This window comes from Lagenorhynchus albirostris, chromosome 20, assembly GCF_949774975.1.
Source record: "Lagenorhynchus albirostris chromosome 20, mLagAlb1.1, whole genome shotgun sequence".
NCBI classification, from domain to species: domain Eukaryota; kingdom Metazoa; phylum Chordata; class Mammalia; order Artiodactyla; family Delphinidae; genus Lagenorhynchus; species Lagenorhynchus albirostris.
In genome coordinates, this window is record NC_083114.1 from 10,129,572 (window position 1) to 10,147,331 (window position 17,760).

The following is a 17,760-nucleotide window of genomic DNA, read 5'->3' on the forward strand; positions in this document are numbered from 1 at the left end:
CTGAAGGAGAGACACAGACACCATGTGGGCATGTCCCCTAGAACCTGTGGAAGGAATGTGGACAGAGCTGGGGTAGAGGTGCGCCTCTAATGTATGGTGCCTATGCACAGGAGTAAGGGCGGTATTGTCTGCCTATCTCCCCTCTCCCCTCACGGGTGCAGGAACTGTGTCTGGCAGTATCCCCAGCACCTATCACGGTACCTGGAACTTAAAAGTCACATCCTATATAGGTGCTTAATGGAAAGGACGTCAGACACAGTTCCGCACACTTCACTTCATTTAAACTTTTAATAGCCATTATTGCAGACGAAGGCTGTGAGGTTCAAAGAGGTTAAGTGACTCGCCCAAGGTCACACAGCTACAACAGACAGTGGCTGGATTTGCCAGCCACTACTAGCCTACTCTCTCGCCCTTCTTTTCATTAGTATTCTTTCTTTGCCTCTGTGCTGGGGCGGAGGGCCCGGAGCGGCCCCTGCACAAGGCCGGGCCTTCCCCGCCGCCACTCTCCTTCTCTTCCCTCTCCCCCTCCTTCCCTATTCAGCCTCCCCCTCCCCCACCCCACCCTACCCGCCGCGCTCCCACAGCCCGCTCCGCTCCTCCTTCAGCCTCCCCCTCGCGCCGCGCTCCCCAACCCCTCGCGAAGCCCCGCCCCTTCCCTCAGGGGGACGTCACGTGCTGCCCCATCCCCCCGCGCCTGCGCGCTGCTTATTTCCCGCTGTCAGGATGAGGAGGCGGAGGTCGGCGCTCGGGTCCGTCTCTGCCCGCGGCTGTGGCGGCGCCGGCGGCTCCAGCCTTAGCGGTTCCTCCCTGGGCGGCGGCGGCGGCGGCTCGGTCGACGCCTCCTCCGCCAGCTGAGCCTGTGGGAGCCCGGGACGCCGCTTCCCCGCCCATCCCCGCTCCCCGAGGCCGGCCGCCCGGCCATGGCGCAGCCGGGCCCGGCTCCTCAGCCTGACGGTGAGTCGCCCACCATGGCAGGCGCGGCGGGCGCGGCCTGCCCGGCGCCGGCGTCGCGGGGAGACCTCCGGGCGGCGGGAAGGGCGCGCGCAGGCCCCGGGGGTGACCCTGCCGGGCGGAGGCGGGAGCGCGCGGGTTCCGGCGCCGGCTGCGCGCGAGGGCGGTGCGGGGGCCTGGGCGGCCGTCGCTGGGGAGGGGGCGGGAGGTGCCGGCTTTAGCCCTGGCTGGGGTGGGGGTGGAGGGAGGGGCGTGAGGGGGCTGCTGGGACCAGGCAGAAGCTGGGGAGCGTGGAGAGGGAGCTGCTGTGGGTAGCGGTGGGGCCGGCACGTGGGTTCTGCCCGTGGGGAGGATGGAAATCAGGAACATGTGCTATATTCGTTAAAGAAAAAAAAAATTGCTTAGGTAGTGGTGATGTGCCCTCCGCACGCCCCGCCCCCCATCCATGCCACTGAGCGCTTTGAGCTCAGTTTTGTGGCGTGAAACTGGTTGGGATCAGTAGCTGGATTTAGTAGCGTTCCTTGAGAGGCATTGTGGCTTAATGGTAAGTGCTGGGGCCTGGGTGTCTGCAGGACCTGGAGCCTTCACTAACAAGCACTATGCAGGTTTCTTAGCCTTTTTGAACTTGAGTATTCTCATGAAAAGAGGTTAATTCGAGCCTTTATATTTTACTTAGAAAGGAGGCAACATGTATTATGTAAACCGGTTAGTATTATTAAGGCGTTTTTTGGAAATAATGAGGAGAATGGTGAAGTCGAGGAAGCGTGTCTTTTATAGCACTTATATCCAAGGAAGGAAAAAGAGCCCCATCCTAATTAGTCCCAGGTGGTTGTCAGTCCTTCATGACCTTCTGGGAAATTGGCTTAAGCTCTGCTTCGGAGATTGACCACGTGGTTCCAGGTTTTACTACCTGGAGTTATGTTTGGAAAGACTGTGCCTGGTCCTTGGCAAGGTACTGCTTGCCAAGGTATCTGGGCGAGAGAGTTCTTTCAGGTGTATTTCTGTAATCAGCGTGTGTGCTTAGAATCTTGTGTGAGTGGAATGTCGGGATTTGGTGCTGGGCCCATGGTAGGTCCTTAAAAACCTGCCTTTGCCTAGGATTGTCTCTTAAAATAATCTTTCATGAAGACCTTACTCTCTTTTGTTGCCTTTGAGGAACCTGAAACAATGTTATCAGATTTTAATGCTAGCTGCTTTCTTGGAAGTGTGTTCCAAAGCCTTTTTGCCTCTAGTTTTAGGTTTTGTTAGTTGCCTAAGGAGACATGTCTGGTACCCACATCTGGAGTTGTGTAAGAATCTGGTTGCTGTTTCTGTTTCAGTAGAACAGAAGGGAGGCATTTCTGGTGGACTGTTAGAGGAAACAGGGATGTTTTCAGGCTACATTTTAATCCTCACCTTTTGCATTTGGTGTCAGGGAAGAAAACTTCCCGTTTCCACAAACACCTCTTTGTTTTTGCAGACAGAGGCAGAATAGAGAGAGCCCCAGTGGCTTCTGGTTCTGATCTGGAGGGGTAGGTATGCTTAGCTGGCAGCTGCCTTCTCTTGAGTTGCATGGAAACAAACGTCTAGGACGGCTCAGGTGACATGACAGTCTGGAATCAAAATTCCCTGCCTCTTTCTAGATGTGAAATGGTCTTCCTTGTAAATAGGCAGAAGTGACTAAGCACTTGAAAGAGGCTAGGAAAAATTAGCTTTAGGAAATCTTGTATTCTTAGTACAGGTTTATTCCCTGTTTTTCAAATCCTGTGACCGTGGGATGAGATTTAGTTTGCATAGATTGCAGTATTTATTTTCAGTTAATGTAGTAAATGAGCAACCACAGCTACTGTTTACAGAAGGAGAGAGAATTCGGTGTATTTGAACGCTTTGTATCAGTGTCTTAGAAGTTCATCTTGGGGATTTAATTTTTCTCTTTGGCTGAACTTAACATAGATCACTTCTTAACACTTTAGCTTTAAGCATGCTTGAATTTCCTAGCCCTGCTGATATCAAAAAAAAACAAAAACAAAAAAACCAAACAGTTGCAGAATTCTTTTGAGTTCAACCGGCAGTAAAAGATAACTTTACTTTTTGACTTTAATCTAGCTTTTATCCCATTTTATTTATTTATTTGGCTGCACCGCGTGGCTTGTGTGCTCTTAGTTCCCTGACCAGGGATTGAACCCAGGCCCTCGGCAGTTAGAGCGCAGAGTCCTAACCACTGGACCTCCAGGGAATTCCCAGGTATCCCATTTTAGAGGCAGTTTTATTTTACATTGACATTGTTTTCTTTTCCTTCTTTGACATAGGTTTATTTTTCATGGAGATATCGTAGATTAAGAAAAGAATTCATTTGTGTGTAAATCGACAGGGTAAAACGTAATAATTTTCTTTTAATTCTCTTTAATTTTTTCTTTTGTAAGTTTTCCGAAAACTATTTTTTTGATCATGCATCTTAGTTTACTCGTTCAGAACAAAGGTAACTTTAATAGTCAAAAAAATTTCAGCTTATTTCATTTTACCTTGATAATTCAAAGACTATATAGAATGTGAAATTTTTAAAATTTTAATATTTTTAAATCTAAGTTAAACTCTATCTTAGAAGCATTTGCTCTGATTTTACTTCATTTCTTTTTTATTTAAAAACACTGTATTCTAAAATCCTTCCATTAAAAAAGTATGGCTATTAAGAAGTGTGTCTCCTCCCATCTCCCAAAGGAAACCAGTGTTAAGTTTTCTATCCTTCTTGACTTTTTTCTATAGTTAACACAGACATGCTACCTTTTTCCCCTGAAATGGACATGCTTTACATACATAGGTCTGCAACTTGTCTATTTTGCTTATAAGTGTTAGCTATAATTATCATATACTTGTAAATGGTTATGTGGCCATATAATGTGCTATAGACACTGCATGCATTATTTCAGGAAATCTTCTTATCATTGAGGTGGGTACTATTATAATATTGTTCCTGTTTTATTGATGAGGAAACTGAAGCACAGAGAAGTTGAAAGTGCTTAGAGTTACATAGCTAGAAGTGAGGGGAGCCAGGATTCAAATCCAGGTCACCTGATGCCAGAGCCCTCGATCTGTTTACTAGATCGTGGACTACTTTCCAGTTCAACGTTATAGATCTACCTCATTCTTGTTAAAGAATGTTCTGTCATACGCATGTACCACACATGATTTATTTGCCTATATCTTTATTGATGTTTTAATTTTTTCATTATAAGCAGTTCTGTAATAAATATTCTTGTACATATTTTTCAGGTACTTTTGCTTTTACTTCTGTAAGACTGTGAATTAAAGGGCATGAGCTCTGAGTGAATTAAATTTTAATAACCATTGCTAGCTTACGCTCAAAAAGTATCAATTTACATACCTGCCAATAGTATATGAGAGGGTGGATTTCCTCTACACTTTTACAAACCCTGGATAATGTCAGTTGTTTTAAGTTTGTATCTTGTGATAGACAAAAAAAAAAAAAAAAGGTATTCTTCAGTTAACAAATGTTTGTGTGCCCAGTCTAGACCAAGCCTTATGCTAGGCCCTAGGAAATAAAATGACCAAGAAACCCAAACCCAGTCCCTGTTCCTAGGTGGTGAATCAGAAGGCCGTTAATTAGATAATCCCACAGACAAGTACAAAACTGCTCAACAAATATGAGCGTGTACTACTGGCCAGGCACAATTCTAGATATTTGAAATACATCAGTGGGCAACACAGATAATAAATAACCCTGCCCTAGTGTGGGAGAAACAGATTAAACAACAAACATAAGCAAAACATATGGATTGTTAGGTGATAAGTGCTATGGAAAAAAGAAAAAATAGAGCAGGGTAAAAGGAATGGGGATAGGCTGGTTTTAAATAGGGTGGTCAGAGTAGCCTTATTGCATAGATGACATTTGGCCAGAGACTTGAAGGTGATAGAAGAGGTAATATGAGGATATCTGGAGGAAGAGTTCCAGACATAGGGATCAATTCTTGCGAATGCCTTAGGGAAGGAATGTGTGTGGCATGTTTGAGGGATGGCATGGAGGTCAGTGTGGCTAGAATGAAATTATTGGGGCAGTGGGTGGAAGGAGGTGGGAGAGGAAGGGAGAAGAGAGTAGTAGAATATGAGGTGAAAGGTAATGGGGTGGTGGCAGGTCTTCTGGGCTCTAGAAGCATTGCAAAGATTGGCTTTCACTATGGGGAATCATTAAAAATGTTTTGAGCAGAGGAGTGATGTGATCTGACATAACATTTTAAAAAAAAAAAAAACCACTCTGGTTGGTAGATTGGCAGTAGAGTAAAGGAAGGCAAGGGAGGCATTAATCCAGGAAAAAGATGATGAGGCTGAGACCAGGGTGCATTGGTGGAGGTTATATTTCGAAGGCATGGCCAACAGTATTTAGATTAGGTATGGGATGCAAAAGAGAGAGGTAGTCGAGGATCATTAGGAGGTTTTTGGGCTGAGCAGCTGTGAGAGGTACACAATGCTGTAATTGAGGAATTTGACCCATTTAGTTAGTCCAGGAAAGGTTTCTGAGGAAGTGGTCCTAGAGCTGAGATCCAGTGGATGAGCAGGAGTCCCTTTTTGGAAGAAGCAGGATGAGTAAGATGACTGAAGAAAGGTCAGTGTGCCTGGGTAGAGATGATGAGAGGGTCAAATAGGTATAGGCTGGCCTGAGTGGGCTTTACTGTTAGAGCTCTAAGGGAAGCCACTGAACGGTTTTAAGTAGGTAAAATGATGGCTTTTTAATTTGTACTTTCCTGATAGTAATTATATATATTTATTTTTTCTTTTGTTGTGCAGAAAGCTTTAATTTTTATGTAGACCTGATCACTTTTTAAAAAAACATTTATTTTTATTTGGTTGTTCCAGGTCTTAGTTGTGGCATGTGGGCTCCTTAGTTGCAGCTTGTGGGCTCCTTAGTTGCGGCATGCATGTGGGATCTAGTTCCTCAGCCAGGGATTGAACCCGGGCCCCCTGCATTGGGAGCATGGAGTCTTAACCAGTGCGCCACCAGGGAAGTCCTTTGACCATTTTAAAAAATTAATGGTTTCTGGGTTTCTTAGGAAGACCTCTTTTTATTAAAAAAACAAAAAACAACCAAAAAAAAAACCCAACAACAACGAAAACATCTCATTTTCACCACTTTCATAGCTTCATCTCTTATATTTAGTACTTTAGACCATCTGGAATTTATTTTTAAATTTAACAGGTAAAGTTTAATATAAAGAATTATTAACTAAAGAGGAGATTACCTAAGAGAAAAAAAAAAACCCTAAAGAATACAGGAATAGTAGATACAGGGAGCAGCTACTGCCTCAAGGCTAAGGCAGAGCACCTAGGGAAGGAACAAATCTTCAAGAGGCTGCTCCCAGAACTGAAATCCAGACTTTGTTGGAGAGGGTACAGCTGTGGCCCTCTGAAGGGCAGTGATCATTGAGGGACCACGTCTGTAGAACTTCCTGGAAAGCTGCTTTCTGGCTTGCTGGGGGAAGCTGCCTGCATCTGGTATTTATTTTTGATGTGATATAGTGTTCTAACTTTATTTTTCTTCCAAGTGGATAAAGCCAATTTTTAAAAAAAAAATATTTATTTTATTTATTTATTTTTGGCCGTGTTGGGTCTTCGTTGCTGCGCACGGGCTTTCTCTAGTTGAGGCGAGTGGGGGCTACTCTTTGTTGCGGTGCACGGGCTCCTCATTGCGGTGGCTTCTCGTTGTGGAAAACGGGCTCTAGGCACTCCAGCTTCAGTAGTTGTGGCTCGCGGGCTCTAGAGCGCAGGCTCAGTAGTTGTGCTGCACGGGCGTAGTTGCTCCGCGGCATGTGGGATCTTCCCGGATCAGAGCTCGAACCCGTGTCCCCTGCATTGGCAGGTGGATTCTTAGCCACTGTGCCACCAGGGAAGCCCAAGCCAATTGTCTTAATACCATTTATTCAATAATCCATATATTTGGTTTGTTTATTATTACTTGATAAATCTCCCAACTACTAAACTTGATCAGAAACACAAAAGCCCTGAGCTTACCCCACAGTCTGACTAACACAGTCTCACTAACACAGACTGACACAGTCTGCCCCAGCACACAGTAGCCTGGGATTGTGTAATAATCCTTTAATTTGTATGTCTTACCTGACTACCTGTGGATGGAACTGCCTTTGACTCTTAAGGGCTCTGATTTCTAAAATATCTTGAGTACATCATATACTAGGTTTTTATTCAGTGAAATTTCATGTGCTCTTTTTGTATAATCAGTCATTACATTGAGTTTAGTCTTCATAGGAATATTTAGTAAACAATTCTGTTTATTTTTGTGTAGGACAGCTGTGCCAGGTAATGCGGAAGGGCTGTGGAAATGAACGAGATATAGTTCTGATTTCAGGAATTTTATGATCTAGTGGAGGGAATGGGCTTTAGGCACACTAATGTGAAATGAGGAGGCGCCTAGTGACAGTAGGTAGTTCTCTGTTGGATCACAGGGGAAACTTACTACAAGTAGAACAGGGAGAGCTATGAAGGAAGGTGCCTTTGTTCAGTTTTCTCATTAGATACTTGAATCTCTTCCAAGTGGTAGACTAATTTCTGTTTGAATGCCTCTGGAGAGAGAAGGAACTCACGACATCCTAGTTTTGACTAGTTCTAATGTTTTGGTTATCCTTTAATTAAGTGGAAATTTGCCTCACCATTACTTTTACTCACTGCAGATGTATTTAACCTATAGAGAGTAGTAGATATAGAGACATATCCCTGAAAAGAATCTTAAAGACTATCTTCCCTCATTTTAGAGATCAGGAAGTTAAGGACTAAAGAAGCAGAAGTGACGTGCATTGTAGCAGAGCCAACAGTAGAATTTAGTAGTAGAGTGGGGTTGTCACCTGTCTTCTGGTTACTGCTTCTGTTTATGTAGAATGAACTTTCTCTAGCTGCATCATTATGACATTGCTAAAAAGGAATCATAGAATGGATGTAACTTGATTACAGTCAGAACGCATGAGACTTTTTCTTTTTTTTTTTAATATTTATTTACTTATTTGGCTGCGCTGGGTGTTCGTTGTGGCACGTGGGATCTTGGTTGCCGCATGCGGGATTTTTTAGTTGTGGCATGTGGGCTCTTAGTTGCGGCATGCGGGATCCAATTCCATGACCAGTGTTCGAACCCGGGCCCCCTGCATTGGGAGCCTGGAGTCTTAACCACTGGACCACCAGGGAAGTCCTGAGACTTCCTTGATAATTATTTATTTTTCAATAATTGTAGATGCTGGAGGAACTGCCCCTGAGAAGGGAGAACCTGAAGTTATCAAGGAGAAAATAAATATGGACTAGATCTCTGAGGAATTAAGAGCAGATAAGATGCATCAAGAGCTTGAGTGTCAGGAGGAGAGACAGGGATCTCATCCTCCAAAACAGAAGGGAAAAAGGAAAGGATGTGTGAGAAAGAAAGGTAGAGAAAACTCTTGAGGTAGAAGAGAAACTGACTAAATATAAGTGTAGTCTCCATTCATTTATTCAACATATATGATTTGAGTATGAACTATGAACAGGGTAGACAAGGTGCCTGTCCTCATGGAAGTTGTTGTTTTGCAACCTTTATTACAGATGAGATTGTTTATACTTGGCTGGGTTCCTCATCTTAAGCACAGAACACAGAAAATAATTTGGCTATGTTCCCAGTTATCCTAAAGGTGATATAACCAGTACCATTTTAGATGCACAGGAGAGAAGTTAATTCATTATGTACATTGAATACCTTGGGCATTAGGATTTAACTCTGTCATGAAACCTGGGTTGAGAAAGGCTGTTAGAATAATAAGTACAGGGTATGTTTGGGTCCTTATTGTGGGAAGTCCAATGGGGTGGGGGTGGGGGAACCATGATGTGGGTTACTATTCCATTGGTTAAGTGTATGAAAAATCAATACAAACTTGATAGTTACCATTTAGTCCCAAATTGATGTCTACTTGATTGCTTTCTCTAAGCTCCTGCTATATTTATTATTTATAAATAAACTGCTGCTGCCCACCTGGCCTCCCCCCCTCCCCCATCTAGATATTATATTCTCAGCTTTCTTAGCTACTATGGAATAGAGTCTGCCTGACACTACTTCTGTCTTTCATTTTATTGTGAACCTAGTAAGCCTCAGTAGACAGTTACAGAAGGGCCATTAACAGGTTAGATCCATCTCTATTGCAAAAATTTGTTCTGCATTTACTCCTGACAGATGAAATCCAGTCTTCCTAGAACATGGCCACTTTTTGTGGTAACTGTATTAGTAAATTCTTAACTTTGTTGGGCTGAAATCACTTCCCTACAACTTCTACACCATGGTTCTGGCCTCATGAATGAGTCAAAATTAGTCTATTTTCTCTTCCACACAAAGGGTCTTCAGATACTTAAAGAGCTTGCTTCCATCTTGGCAGTTCCTCATGTGAGGATTCTGTACCCTCTCCATTCTTTGCAGCTTCTTTTGCTTGGCTAGCCAGATGTCCTAATACCATGTAGTTTGCTAGTGCTCTTCCTAAAATGGTGTCCCTAATATTAGTGGAATATTCCAGACATGGAATCTATGTGACTCGTGCAACAAACAGCAAAGATTTTTTGATCAAAACTCTCAACTCTTTTTGATGTATGCTAACGTTCCCTCAAATTTGTTTGATTTCTCTGTATCATATGAGTTCATAATAAAATGGAAGCTGTGATTTATTGAGGTGTTCTGTGCCTTGCACTGTGTTGTGTTTTTTTTAAAATTAGAGTAGTTTTATTTTCATAGCAAAATTGAACAGAAAGTACAGAGAGTTTTCTTATACCCCCTCCCTGTCAGACTCCCTGACCATCAACATTCCACACCAGTGTGGTACATTTTTAAACAATCGATGAACTGCACATCATTATCATCCAAAGTCCATCACTTACATTAGTGTTCACTCTTGGTGTTGTACATTCTGTGGGTTTGGACAAACATGCAATGCATCTATCCATTGACCGTTGTAATATCATATAGAACAGTTTCACTGCCTTAGAAATGCCGTGTTCTACCTCCTCATCCCTCTTTTCCCCTGAATGCTTGGTAAACACTGGTCTTTTTACTGTCTTCATGGTTTCTCCCTTTTACAGAATGTTATATAGTTGGAATCATACAGTTATGTAGCCTTTTTCATATTGGCTTCTTTCACTTAGTAATATACATTTAAGGTTTCTTCATGTCTTTTTGTGGCTTGGTAGCCCAATTCTTTTTTTAGCACTGATTAATATTTCATTGTCTAGATGTACCAGTTATTCAGTTATTGAAGGACTTCATGATTGCTTCCAAGTTTTAGCAGTTATGAATAAATTACTATAATGCAGATTTCTGTGTGGATCTAAGTTTTCCACTCATTTGGCTAAATATTAAGGAGTGTGATTGCTGAATTATATGGTAAGAGTATGTTGAAGTGGCTGTACCATTTTGCATTCCCACCAGCCACAAATGAGCATTCCTGTTGTTCCACTTTTTCCAGCATTTGGCAAGTGTCTGTGTTTTGGATTTTAGCCATTCTAGTAGATGTGTAGTGGTATCTCATTGTTTTAATTTGCAGTTCCCTAAAGACAGATGATGTTGAGGTTATTCACTATCTGTATATCTTCTTTTGTGAGGTGTCTGTTCAGAATTTTTGCTTAACTTTTAATGAGGTTGTTAATTTTCTTATTGTTTAGTTTTAAGAGTGCATTGTGTATTTTGGATAACTGGACTTTATCAGATATGTCTTTTGCAAGTATTTTCTCCAAATCTGTGGCTTGTCTTTGCCCTTGACAGTGTTTTTCACAAACAGAAGTTTTAAATTTAATGAAATCCAACTTATAATTATTTCTTTCATAGATCATGCCTTTGGTGCAGTATCTAAAAAGTCATTGCCATAACCCAAGGTCATCTAGATTTTCTACTATGTTTCACTCTAGGAGTTTCATAGTTTTGCATTTTACATTTAGGTCTGTGACTCATTTTGAGTTATTTTTTTTGTAAAGGGTGTAAAGTCTGTAGCTAGATTTTTTTCTTTCATTTTTGCATGTGGATATCCAGTTGTTCCAGCACCATCATTTGTTGTAAAGACTGTCCTTTCTCCATTGAATTGCCTGTCCTTCTTTGTCACAGATCAGTCTGCTATATTCGTGGATCTATTCCTAGGCTCACCATTCTGTTCCATTTATATATTTGTGTATTCTTTCATAGATGTGATTTTAAATTTCTTAATTAAAAGATTTTTTTGTGTCAAAAATAACAAATGTTTGTTAAAAATTTATAAATGTATAATATGAAGGGAAAAGTCCATATAAGCTCATAAGCTCACCCCTCAGAGATAAACACTGATAAGGGTCTGGTAGGTATTTTTCTGGTTTTTTAAAAAGAAATGTGTATTCTGATGATTTAAAAGTGGAATCCTGCTATATACGCTCTTCTCAACCTTCCTTTTTCTTTATTTGTTTTTGATATAGATAATGTCATCATTTTTGAAATAGATCATTTTTGTGGCTGTATAATACAGATACACTATAATTTTTTAAAGTAAGTCCCCATTGATGAATATTTGTGCCGTTATTATAAAACTTCAGCTAATATCCTTGTACCTGTCTTCACAGGCTCATGTGAGTGTTTTTGTGTTATAAGTTCCTTGAACCAAAATTACTGAGTCAAAGAATATGAACGTTTAAAAATTTAATGGCGGGACTTCTCTGATGGTCCAGTGGCTAAGACTCCCCTCTCCCAATGTAGGGGGTCTGGCTTCGATCCCTGCTCAGGGAACTAGATCCTGCGTGCATGCCTCAACCAAGAGTCCAAATGCCATAACTAAAGATCTCGTGTGCTGCAACTAAGACCCGGCGCAGCCAAAATAAATAAGTAAACATTTAAAAATTTAATGGCAAATGTCAAATTCTTTTTCAGAAAGGTTGGACAATTTACAGGCTCACCATCAGGGTATAAGAGAACTTATAGCTCCTTAATTTAAGAAATTATTTGCATATGGGGAAGTTGACCTCTTTATCATGTGTGTAGCAAATGCAGCAAAAATTTCCCCCATTTTGTTTTTTAATTTTGAGATGTTTTGGCATATGGGTTTTATCAGTTTTTTCCTTAATGGCTTCTAGGTTTCCTTCTACCTCTTTGTCTGTGTTACCTTCTAGTATTTACTTTTAAATGTTTGATCACTTTGGAATTTATTTTGATGTAAAGGCTGAGATAGGAATCTAGCTTTTACTCCTGTTTATTTTCAAATGGCTAGCCAGATAATATTGCACCATGTAGTGTTTAATCCATTTTTCTCAATTGATTTTGAAATGCCACCATTTATTATATGCTAAATATCCAGGAATACCTGAGTCCGTTTCTGAATAGTATTGTGTTTGATTGATTTATCTGTTCTGGTGTTATACCCATAGTTAAAATGACTTTTTTCCCTACTTTCTAATGTTTTAGTATTTTAAAGAGCCAGGAACCCTTCATTATTTATTTTCTAGAATTTTCCTGAACTATTCTTAGGTATTTACTCATTCAGATAAAATTTGGAATGATCACATTAAGTCTGCCCACCATGCTCCCCTCTACTGCCCCCTTCCCCCCCGCCCCCCAAAAAAAGACCTTAAAAAAACCCTCATTGATTTAGTTATAAACTAAGGAGAAAGGTGTATCTTTTTTTTTTTTTTGCGGGCCTCTCACTGTTGTGGCCTCTCCCATTGCGGAGCACAGGCTCCGGACGCGCAGGCTCAGCGGCCATGGCTCACGGGCCCAACCGCTCTGCGGCATGTGGGATCTTCCTGGCCCGGGGCATGAACCCGTATCCCCTGCATCGGCAGGCGGACTCTCAACCACCGCGCCACCAGGGAAGCCCATAGAAAGGTGTATCTTTAACAAGCATCTTTAGAGTGCCATAAAGCACTTTAAGTGCATTAATTATTTAATCCTCTGAATTCTTTAAGGTTGGTATTACCCGTATTTCACAATGAGGAAATGAAAGTTTAGTAAATTGCTCAGGATCCAGGTTCCCATGACTTTTTTTTACTATTTAAATTCCACCCACTATCTCTCAGGTTAGTTTTATTTAAGTAAACTCTCAGATCATTAAAAAAGGGGCAAAGTTAAAACAAAAACCCAAGTTGTGTGTGTGTGTGTGTGCTTTTTAAACCATAAAGTACAAAGAAAGTATAAAGAAAACTGGACTTATAATTCTATCCTTTGGAATATTTTGTCATTTTAGTGTATTTCTGGCCATGTTTTATATCAACAAATAAAATTTTTAACCAGCTGATCATATTGCACATGTGGTTTTGTATTCTGCTATTTTTATTTTAATTATGATGTAAAATATTTCTGTGTTGTAAGCTTTTCAAAAAACGTTGGTTTTAAAAGTCTAATTTATCATATATTTGTTATACATTAAGTTATAAAAATAACTTAATTATTTTCCTATTACTGCCTATTTGATTATTTGTAAGATCTTGCTATTAGTAAATAATTCTACAGGAGACATCTTTGGACATTAGTCTTTGATGTCATCTTTGATTATTTCCCAGAGAGTTCTGGGTCAAAAAGTATGAGGTTTTGATATATTTATATATTGCTAAATTGCTTTCCAGATATCTCGTTCTAGTTTACATTTCTGCCATTAGTGCTGATGTCTTTTAGTGTCACCTCACCCTTGTTAACATTAAGTATAGACTTAATTATTACCAATAGCATAGGCAAAGTGGTATCTTATTGCTGTTTTAAGTTTCTAAATGCAACCTATAACAGCAATAAGATACCATTTTGGTGGGTGTGATTAGGCTTTAAAAAATGTATTGACCATTTGTTTTCTTTGTGCATTGCCTCTTCATGTCCTTTGCCATTTTCTTATTAATTTATAAATATCTTTATTTCATGGACATTGGCCTTTGTCTTTTATTTGTTACAGATATTGTCCAAGTTTATTCTTTCTCTTATTGCTAATGCATGGTATAGAGAAGCCTAAGAATTCTTTTGAACAAACTTGATAATGCTTTGATACCTTCAAAGACCTGCTTTATCTCAGTATCAATTAGATATCCACTTATACTTTCTTCGTTTTTTGTTTTTTTCTGAAATTGTTGGCCTTTTTTTTTTTTTTCAATATCATTTGAATTTTTAAGTTTTTTCTGTATGAGCTGTTTGTCAGGTTAGGACTTCCACATCTTTTATTAAGTCGTTAATTTTCTGTAAGCAGTTATTTTATAATTTTAGATAAAATTAATACTACCTATTGTAAACAATTTAGAAAATGCAGAAAAGCATAAAAAAATTACTCAAAGATAATATCCATTCACTTATTGATATGTTATCTTTCCAGGGTTTTTATATGTATATTTATTTTTTATTTTTTGGGTTGCATTGGGTCTTAGCTGCAGCATGCGGGATCTTCGTTGAGGTATGCGGGATCTTTCGTTGCAGTGTGCAGGCTTCTCTAGTTGTGGTGTGTGGGTTTTCTCTTCTCTAGTTGTGCGTGGCCTCCAGAGCATGTGGGCTCTGTAGTTTGTGGCACGTGGGCTCTCTAGCGAAGGTGTGTGAGCTCAGTAGTTGTGGCGCGTGAGCTTAGTTGCCCCACGGTGTGTGGGATCCTAGCTCCCTGACCAGGGATTGAACCCGCGTCCCCTGCATTGGAAGGTGGATTCTTTACCACTGGGCCACCAGGGAAGTCACTATATGTATATTAAAATATATGAAAAAAACGCTTTTAAAAGTTTAATGAAAATTCTAATATTTTTATAGGGTGTTGTTTCCACTTAAATTAAGTAATAAATGTTATTGTTAATGACTGCATAGTAATCCATTGTATGGATTCCATAACATGATTAACTAGGTCTCTCTTGGTATATATTTAAATTTTTTTTCCCATTGCAGTTAACGCTGTAGTAAACATCCTGCTACATATATCTCTAAATATTTATGCAAATACTTATCTTAATAACCTTTGAAACAACTAATAAGGATTTATGTACATTAAAATTTTGATACTTGTGATATATATACATTTTGATGTATTATTTTGTATCAGGAATACCTCTCATAGCAATTGGAAATCCAATCCCTAGTGGCTTAAACAAGTAAAGGGTTTTTTTGTGTGTAGCAAGTTTAGAAGTAAAGCATTCCAAGGTTGGTTCAGTTGTTCAAGGATGTCCAAGTTCCTTCTATTTTTTTTCTTTCTTTTTTAAAAATATTTATTTATTTGGCTGCGCTGGGTCTTAGTTGCAGCATGCGGGATCTTTAGTTGTGGCACACGGGATCTTTAGTTTGTGGCATGCGGATCTAGTTCCCTGACCAGGGCTCAAACCTGGGCGCCCTGCATTGGGAGCACAGAGTCTTGACTGCTGGATCACCAGGGAAGTCCTCTTTCTATTTTCTGTTTTCCTCCAATGTGAGCCTGTTTGCTCACATCTTTATTATTTTTTACTTGCAGATTCACTTCTGATTTCCTCTTGGGAGTATTTATTCCTTTAAATCTTTTAGTGTTTTTTTTTTCTTTTTTCTTTTAGTATTTTCTTAGTTCTCTTTGTTGGGTTTTCTGTTTTAGGCACATGGATCATCCATATATTGGGCATTCTTTGTTTCTCATAGCTGTTTCCTTTTTCATTGCTTTACTTTTTTTCCTTTACTTTGTAATTCATTGAGATTATTTCAGGTCTTTTTGATCTCTAACAGAATTGATTAATGGATTTCCTAATGTTGGGACAGATTTTGTATACCTGAGGTAAACTCAGCTTGTTTGTGATGGATTGTTCTAGTATGTATCTAGGTTAGGTTTGCTAATGTTTTAACTTTTTTCTTTGCAAAATTACGTTCATAACTGAGATTGGCCTATAGTTTTACATTTTGGTACTACCTTGGGTTTTGGTGCCTTGATTATACTAGTCTAGTAAAATAAATTCGGAAACATTCCATCTTTTATTATGCTGAAGACAGTTTAAATAGCATAGGATATATTTATTCCTTGTAGATTTGATAGAATTTGTTACGGTCTCTTTCGAAAAGGTTTCATCTTGAAACTTGTATAGATACCTCATAATTTGGGGGGTCATTTTTCTGTTGTTAGACATTTGCTTTTTTTGACGTTTTGGAATTCTGATGCTTTAAAGAAGTCAACATTCTTGCAATTAAATCTTTTTTTTTTTTTGGCTGTGTTGGGTCTTCGTTGCTGCACGTGGGCTTTCTCTAGTTGCGGTGAGCAGGGGCTACTCTTTCATTGAGGCGCACAGGTTTCTCATTTGCGGTGCTTTCTCTTGTTGCGGAGCATGGGCTCTGGGGGTGTGAGGTTCAGTAGTTGCAGCACGTGGGCTCAGTAGTTGTGGCATGCGGGCTTAGTTGCTCTGTGGCATGTGGGATCTTCCTGGACCAGGGATCAATCCTGTGTCCCCTGCATTGGCAGGCGGATTCTTAACCACAGCGCCACCAGGGAGTTCCTGCAATTAAATCTTCATGCATACTGATCATTATTACTTCTTTAGGATATATTTTTGGCAGTGAAATTGCTTGGTTGAAAAGTATACAGAATTTTAAGACTTTTGCTGTCGATTACTGCATAGTTATCTGTCTTGAAACATACCCTGGATTTGTTTTAATCAGGTATGGTAAGGGGACAGAATTTTAGGATTAGAAGGGACTTTTTTTTTTAATTGAAGTATAGTTGATTTACAGTGTTGTGTCAATTTCTGCTGTACAGCAAAGTGATTCATATATATATATTCTTTTTCATATTCTTTCCCATTATGGTTTTTTAAAAAATATTTATTTATTTATTTGGTTGCATTGGGTCTTAGTTGTGATAGGCGGGCTCTTTAGTTGTGGCTCGCCAGCTCCTTAGTTGCCACACGTGGGCTCCTTAGTTGTGGCTCACGGGCTCCTTAGCTGTGGCATGCGAACTCTTAGTTGTGGCATGCGTATGGGATCTAGTTCCCTGACCAGGGATCAAACCCGGGCCCCTGCATTGGGAGCACAGAGTCTTAACCATTGTGCCACCAGGGAAGTCCTCCATTATGGTTTATCACAGGATATTGAATATAGTTCCTTGTACTCTACAGTGGGACCTTGTTGTTTATCAGTTCTATATATGATCGTTTGCATCTGCTAACCCCAAACTCCCAATCCATGCATCTCCCACCCTGCTTCCCCTTGGCAACCACAAGTCTGTTCTCTATGTCTGTGAGTCTGTTTCTGTCTCATAGGTAAGTTCATTTGTGTCATGTTTTAGTTTCCATGTGTAAGTGATATCATATGGTATTTGTCTTTCTCTTTCTGACTTAACTTCACTTAGCATGATAATCTATAGTTGCATCCATGTTGCTGCAAATAGCATTATTTTATTTTTGTTAATGGCTGAGTAGTATTCCATTGTATATGTACCACATCTTGGTCCATTCATCTGTTGATGGACATTTAGGTTGTTTCCATGCTTTGGCTATTGTGAAAAGTGCTGCTATGAACATAGGGGTGTATGTATTTTTTTGAATTTTAGTTTTGTCCGGATATATGCCCAGGAGTGGGATTGCTGGATCATATGGAAGCTTTGTTTTTATTTAATTAATTAATTTATCTATTTTATTTTTGGGTCTTTGTTGGTGCATGTGGGCTTTCTTTAGTGGCGGTGAGTGGGCTTCTCATTGCAGTGGCTTGTTGCGGAGCATAGGCTCTAGGCTCACAGCCTTCAGTAGTTGTGGCTCGTGGGCTCCAGAGTGCAGTCTCAGTAGTTGTGGCACATGGGCTTAGTTGCTCCACGGCATGTGGGATCTTCCTGGACCAGGGCTTGAACCCATGACCCCTGCATTGGTGGGCGGATTCTTAACCACTGCGCCACCAGGGAA

At 40.3% G+C, this 17,760-nt stretch overlaps 1 protein-coding gene across 5 annotated transcripts in view; it reads left to right on the top strand.

Moving 5' to 3' along the window:
• Positions 1-726: 726 nt before the first annotated feature.
• Positions 727-17,760, top strand: part of RABEP1 (rabaptin, RAB GTPase binding effector protein 1) — a 104,187-nt gene continuing 87,153 nt past the window's right edge. For all 5 annotated transcript variants that reach the window (XR_009537518.1, XR_009537517.1, XM_060133910.1 and 2 more), the window contains exon 1: positions 727-954. Coding sequence is in view for 3 of the 5 variants with exons in the window: in XM_060133910.1 (XP_059989893.1) it covers positions 921-954 (34 nt within the window). In the remaining 2 variants the exon portion in view is untranslated. The remainder of the gene's footprint in view (positions 955-17,760) is intronic.